The 7451-nt window shown below is 31.3% G+C and overlaps 1 protein-coding gene across 4 annotated transcripts in view; it reads right to left on the reverse strand.

Moving 5' to 3' along the window:
- Positions 1–4386: 4386 nt before the first annotated feature.
- LOC107436979 (major facilitator superfamily domain-containing protein 6-B) overlaps positions 4387–7451 on the reverse strand; it is a 19098-nt gene continuing 16033 nt past the window's right edge. For 3 of the 4 annotated variants that reach the window (XM_016048828.3, XM_016048826.3, XM_043042145.2), the window contains exon 4: positions 5062–5221. In XM_016048828.3, the coding sequence (XP_015904314.2) occupies positions 5079–5221 (143 nt within the window). In that variant the 3' untranslated portion in view covers positions 5062–5078. Of the gene's footprint in view, positions 4721–5061; positions 5222–7451 lie in introns of those variants that run through there. The other variant, XM_016048827.4, reaches the window with a different exon arrangement.

Genomic DNA, 7451 nt, shown 5'->3' on the forward strand with positions numbered 1-7451 from the left:
GATTTATAATAACCTGAAGTGTAAAATGACACACCTTAGGTTGTTGAATAAATACTTCCACAAGTGTAAAAAAATATACTTCAGGCTGATAAGTAATAACCTAAGGTTGAAAATGAAACACTTTAAAGTAGTAAATATCTACCTCTCCCAAGATGTAAAATTAAACACCTCAAGTTGAAACATATATACCTCTGGAGGTATATATTAAGGTATATTTGAGGTTGGTTTTGAGGTATTCATTTGCACCCTTTTCAACCTCAACGACGTCTTTAAATAACAACCTCCTTTATACCTTTAAAATATACCTTGTTTATACCTCATTAATACCTCGATTTTTTCATAAGGGAGGACCTCTCGCTCGCGGAGCTGTACTTCAAAGTAGCCGATTTGTAACAGTTTGTTGTGTCACTGCAGTGCCAGCTGCAGCTTGAAATTCTGATGCAGATGCAATACGGAGAGCCAAAGCCATACGCTCTACACGGTGGTTTTCCCTCTCACTAATGCCGCGTGGCTGTTCAGAACTCAGTCATCTTGATGCAGTAGCTTCGTTTGACCACTGCTGACCACAGTGCTGACGTAAAATATCCTCAGTGGTAGATGGATCATGGGTTAGACTGCCCTTGCTGTCAGTCTAACCGTGGGAGGTCTTCGTGGCTTTCCTCTCTAAGTAACGCAAATGAGGGTTAATTCCATCAAAAAGTCCTCCAAGAAGGCAAATTTCCCCCAATACTTGATCCAGGAGCTCCCTTGTCTTCTGGAGTGGGTTCAAAATTACAAGGCTACGGCGTTTTACAGTCGTCAACCCTAAATTGGGTCGGCGGTTCAACGACAGTAATAAAATATAAAATTAAATAAAATCATTCACAGTGGATAGCTTTCTCCCCAGCCTTTCTGCAATATCTTGGGGAAAAATACACCTTCTCGTAGTCCTATTACACGACCACGTTCAAAGTCAGTGAGATGTTGATAATAGTTTCTTCGGATTTTTAAGGGCTTTCTTGACTAACAGCAACTCACTATGCTGAAATCTAACGGAAAATAACGCTCACAAACTGTAGAACACATATTTAAAGCAACCCTGATTTGCTTGTTCACAGTGGCGTTACTAGCGCCAAACTTATGTGACAAGAGCGAAATTTGAAGTGATGGTTGGTCGAGTAAGGTTAATCACAGATAGCACTAAGCATTAAAATTCGCAGTAAGATTTCAGGGTTACTACTTCCGATTGATTTTTATCCCTAAGCTTGGTAAAACACGCCATTCAATAATATTATACTTGTAGTATTCGCAATATTACGCGTTGTTTCTATTTAATTTTCAACGAAACAAATAACAAATGAATTCAAAAGACCCCACAAGCATGCTATGGTGCTGCTCAGAATAATATCTGGCAATATTTTTCCCAATTCTAGCCAAATAAAGGATAACACCCAAAATGTAGCAAATCTTACACTTTATTTATATTAATTTTCTTAAATTTGTCTTAAGCTCACGATCTGTTAGAATTTATAAATTGCAGAAAACCTTTATGAATGGTGAAATTTTGCGCAAATTTGAACAAAAATCACAATAATAAAACTTCCTGGAATATTTAAGCTTAAGCTTGTTCTTACATCGCCTCGCTTAAGCTATAACAATTGTTCACACAACTCCTCGTAAGCATAACATAAGCGGAGGGATACACTCGAACTTTTCTAAACGTCTTCCGGTTTGGGGGAGTTTGTTATCGTTTCAGTCAACCATCTACAACAAGAACTAGCCTAACCAAATTCAGTTTATCTAGCACAACTTCTTTTCTGTTGGGATTTTTCTTTTTTCATTAACGTATTTACTCACGAAAAACTCATCAATCAGATTCTTGCTGACATTTGCGGTTTTTTTTTAGCTGATATGGTCCTTCAATAATTACTAAAAGTATTTTGCTTTCATAGGGATCGTTCTCACAGCATTTTGTTTTACTATATATGCGCGCAGTGATTTTTCAATAAAAGAAAAAAATAATTTTAAAATAAATAAATAATAGCATCTTCCACTAATTGAGCACATACTGATTTAAAAAATTTATGTTTTACTCAGAAATATAATTTTTTTCAAATGTATCGTGTATCAAATAATTTAATACTCTCTGAGAATTTTGCGAAAACTTTATAAAGATTACAGAGCATCGTTTTCGAGTATGTGTTCCGGCGAAAAACGTACGATTTTTTAAATATAAATGTTACGAACATGTTTATTAATAATAACCGGCTGCTATTAATAATAAACAAGTATTTTAGCAAATGTCTTGCGGCTATGCACATTAATCACACTAAGTGGTTATTATTAACAATTCTCATTGAAGTTTGGTAAGTGAAATTAATTAGGCATAATTTAGTAAAACTTCAACTCAAACGTAATTTTTATATGCCTATGTGCGATGATTATAAACCTGCTTTGTAGAGTTAAAAAAAGGACTACATGAAATGCGTATTTTCACCTAAGTTTAAATTAAAAATTCAATCTTATTATCATGTCTATTGATAATGGATAATTTTTGAAATTTTCAGTTCACAAATTTTAATGTCATTAAAAAAGATAAATAAAAATATTAGCGTGTAGAAAATGGTTATTATTAACAATCAGATCAGTCGAAGTTGTCATTGTACGGTTAACCTACACTGATGTTTTGTAAGGTTAAGTGCCACTGCCCGTTATATCCCAGCACTAATGTTTTTTTCCTTCTTTTTTTAAGTTAAGGGCCACTGTCCGGTATACTTTGTCACAGTATATCCTACACTAATGCGTTTCTTTATGTTAAGTGCTTTAAAAAACAAACAAGTAAAAATAAGAGGAAATAATTAAAGCACACAAGTATTCATATAACTTATGAGCAGTGCGGACGTCCGCATCTAAAGTAGACAAGAAACTGACATTGTCTAGCCGGTTGCACAGGAAATTAACATGAGTATTAGAAACTCTAGCCAAATACATTAAAAAATTATTACACTAGTCAAATTTCATATGTAATTATTGCAATTATTAATAATAACCTGTAAATGAGATAAATTTTAATCGATTTTTTACTTTAGCTTCATTTTGAATAACATAGTGAAGATGATATTCCAAAGAGGGATACAAATTTTCGAAGAATTCTTTCAAAGATGACAACTGGACAGGTGTTGAGTTCTTAAAAATAGTCTGTAGCAAAGATGAAATCTTTAGTAAAACTTCCTGCACGAGTCACTCCTCACACAGATGAGGGGAAAAAAAGAAATCATATAAGAAATCTTGGAAGTTCATAAATACACAGTTATTATTTGGAACAATTTAAAAGCATCAGAAACATCTACAGATTTAATTGATGACTGATCAAGTAACTTTATGTAAATATATGCAATATTATAAGCATAATTGAATGAAATTTTTATTTATTTATCTTTTTATTTATTTATTTTTGAAACATTGAGGATAAAAATCTTAAAAATATAATCAAAAAAAGTAATGCAAATAATGAAAAATTATGGATATAAATAAATAATGGAAAAAATATTATCACGTCCTTACAAAAACCTGCAGCTCACGCGTAACTCATAAAAAGGTGAAACATATGCGAGAGTTACGTTAATTTTTAATTTATATTAAGCAGCGTCGAAGTATAATCGGTTGAAGAAAATCATTGTAACTCCTAATTTGTTTAAAACTGTATAATAGATTAGAATTTTTTTTCTCACAATACTATTAATGTAATATCACGATAAGTGTATAACAAATTTGAAATATTTTGAGTCGATAGTATTGAAGCAGCAAGACAAATAGCTGCTAAGTCGTTTTTCACGAAATCTTTCTTGAAGTACTTATGTTGAAAATTCAATCTCACGGCAGAAATAATCTCGTGCAGTCTTGTTTTGAGAATTTTTAACGTTTTACAATAAGAATTTCAAATAAGGATTAAGAAATTAAGTACTTTATAAGCTTAATGTGTTATTTATTTATTTTTAAACAAAAATTTGTGTTTTGTGGGAATTACTAAATGTGCGTTTTATCATAAAATTCTCTATGAGAAAAAAAAAATTATCAATATAATTTTTTTAAATAAGTAATAATTATAATAGTAAAATCAACAGAACAGAACAGTTGAAATAAAAGCCATTACATTGTTATATTAAATAATAAAGTTTTAATAAAATAATAAATAAAATAATATTTTAGGAACAGTTAACTCGACATATGTCATCATTATTATACTTGTAGTGTTTACAATGTAACACTTTCTTTCAATTTAAATTTCAGCGAAGCAAACAACAAATGAATTCGGAATACTCCGGATGCTTCCGGAGTATTCCGAATTCATTTGTTGTAACGGCGATATTTCACTCAAATATAGCCAAATAAGGGATAACACTCAAAACATGGCAAACCCTACACTTTATTCATGTTGTGATATTAATTTTCTTAAATTTATTTTAAGCTCACAACCTGTTAGAATTTATAAATTACAGAAAACTGAAATAAAATGAAAATTTGACAAGTTCTCAAATTTCCTCTCTTCCATTCCTCTATTAGTAAGACAGTAAATGTGGACCGACGACGTCGCAACAAGAAGTCTGCACGTTCTTAAATATCTATATTTTCTGGTTTTCTTTCTTCCTCACTTATATATGAAATCATATCTTGGATCAAACTGTGGAATCTCCTTAAACAAGCGACAACCTCTTAGTTTTTACTTTCTACTTGAATCTGTCTGCAAGAAAGAGTTTTACTAAAATCAGGCTCTTTTCATTTTTAATTATTCAAAAATTTTCAAGATCATGTTTGGCTGTATGATGGTGATCTTCTTACAGTAATTAATAGCTGCCAAGGATCAGCACCCTGAATCACTCTTTTCCTTTCAAAATAAAGACGTCAATTTAATATTTTAATATTTTTAAAAAAATTATAAAATATGGGAAACTTTAACGTTCGTCCATTGAGGAAATTTGTTACTACAAGTACAGCGCTGCTGTATATATTTAAAATAATTTATGTAAGTGAATTTTATGAATGTTGCTAAGCTTTTGCACTTTGGTGATCTAAGAAAATAGAAAATTTTTAAATTGTTTTTATTGATTTACAGTTTTTAAATTATTTACAATAAGACTAACTAAACTACATAGAATAGACAGAATTCCAGCTGACAAAAATGTTGTACTTGCTCCAAAATACCGGATACCAATACCTCCCAGTAAACTCCCTGTTGCAACTCCTGAAAAATTGTGAATATATAAGTAATTAGTAAAATTAAATATAGTAATTAGTAAAATTTTGGGGACCTCCCAGCAGACCGAGCTGTTTCGCCAAAAGCTGAAAGCGTAAGGATGCTAGTTTGCAATCCGATACAACTCTGGATGCCTCTGTGTAATATTCTTCACTAATTTGTACAATCTGTTCACCAACTTGACAAGGGTGCACTTTATAATGAGTATACAAACCTGCATAAGGGTTCGTAAAAATAAATATAAAAAAAAATTACTGACAGAAAGTGTTTTGCATATTATACCATCCTAATTATATTTCAAATTGCAATTTATCCTACAATGTTTGAAAAATAGCGAAAACTATTTAGGTTATATATATANAACAGTTAAAAAAGTGTACACTTATATTTTAGAAATGGAAGGATAAAGATGTGTCTCGGAGCTTTGCTCCAATTGTATATAAATTGTAAATAGATTCCTTATTCTTAATCTCAATAAAAGCATAGAAAATGCATTATGTTGTCGTCCTTATATAAAGGATATTAAAAATATTAAAATATGACTGCGAAAATTGGAATCAACAAAATAATGATTCATGAATGAAAGCGACGGCTAAAGAGTTTACGAGGAAAATAGAGGAGGAGCACCACACACGCACGCACGCACGCACGCACACACGCACACACACACACACACACACACACACACACACATATATATATATATATATATAAACTAAATAATTTTCGCTATTATGTTCAAAAATGGCAAACGATATTTAGGTTTTCTTTACAAAATTGCATTAAGGAGCATAATAAAATTTTAACATTTTAGATACAGTGACAACTCCGAAGAACATATATAGATTACTCTGAGTTTCAGCATATAAATAAATAACAAGTAACTTTTTTCAATGATTGTGCGGTTCTCCTGCAGAGAAATTGTAATGGTAATAAAAACTATTTTCCAAGCATAACGTTTTGGTAGTTTTATATGGTAAGTTTATTTAATGTGGAGGTATGTACATTAAATAAAGTTCTATAAAAATATAATTTGAAAATAAAAACGTCGAAAAACCTAGTTGATTAGTGGATGTGTATGATAAGAGGAGGTGGCTGACTAATGACTAAACGCAGTATTCAATACTGGAGAGCATGCAGACATGCACATCAATTCGTAGTTTTTGTGGAAATAAGTTAAATTTTTCCTTCGATTTTTGCTTAATGACAGCTGAATGGAAAACGCCGGGATAGCTTGTTTAGTAGGACGTTGAGTTCGTGCTCGTGAGAACAAAAGTTCGAATTTCGCAGGCAGAAGAATATCCGTTCATTAAAGGGTGACTGGTGCACGTTAAATCTGTCAGTGTCTCAAAGACCTCCAAGTTCTCGTAACAAACCAATACCTCTGGGAGTACTGAATTGGAAATTCATCGTTCTCTGGTTTAGGTCGAAATTACGATATGTGGATGAATGAATGGAATATGATTGGATACGCCTTGTAAAACGGGCTATGACGTGTGTGTGGCAAAAGTCGTATTATTGGCTATAGATGGAGGCCCAGAAAAAAGAGAAACGAACTATCTGCCTTAAAAGTTCGCGTGATTTTAAGCAGGTTTGCTGGTATTGGCGAGTAACATAAGTAAGAACATCAATGAAAAACTACGATAAACCTTATTCCCATAGTTGTAAGTGCTGTGGTCAAAAACAGAACACACCGGAATGAGTAAATTCAATTACCACTCACGAATATCAAGAGCGACAGTTTGAAGGTTCAATTATCTCTAGCAATTGGCAAAATGTGGAAAAGGATTGTTATAGGTTCATGTTATATTTTTAAAAACAATGAAAAAAAATGTCAGAAAGAAATGTAATAGCGAACAATCTATGACCCGTGACGATTTTTTTCATATAAATCCTTGAAAAATAATAGAATATTATCAAAAATAATGAACACAAGTACTCTTAATAAACATTTACTCATATTTTATATTTACTAAGAATTTTTATTTCATATTTTATCTGCTCATAGAATTTTTGTAATAAAAATTTTATAATTTGTCATGATTATTCAATCGTAATTGGTCTAGGTTGTTGTTATAACAATATTTTTAAAGATGTAATTTTTTTAAATTGATAAATACTTGAATTTTTTGCTAAAAACAGTTGAATGAAGAAGTTTGAAACACTAAAGGAAAATCATAGGTCAAAAACTATATATATATATATATATATATATATA

The sequence above is a fragment of the Parasteatoda tepidariorum genome, chromosome X1 (genome assembly GCF_043381705.1).
Source record: "Parasteatoda tepidariorum isolate YZ-2023 chromosome X1, CAS_Ptep_4.0, whole genome shotgun sequence".
NCBI classification, from domain to species: Eukaryota; Metazoa; Arthropoda; class Arachnida; order Araneae; family Theridiidae; genus Parasteatoda; species Parasteatoda tepidariorum.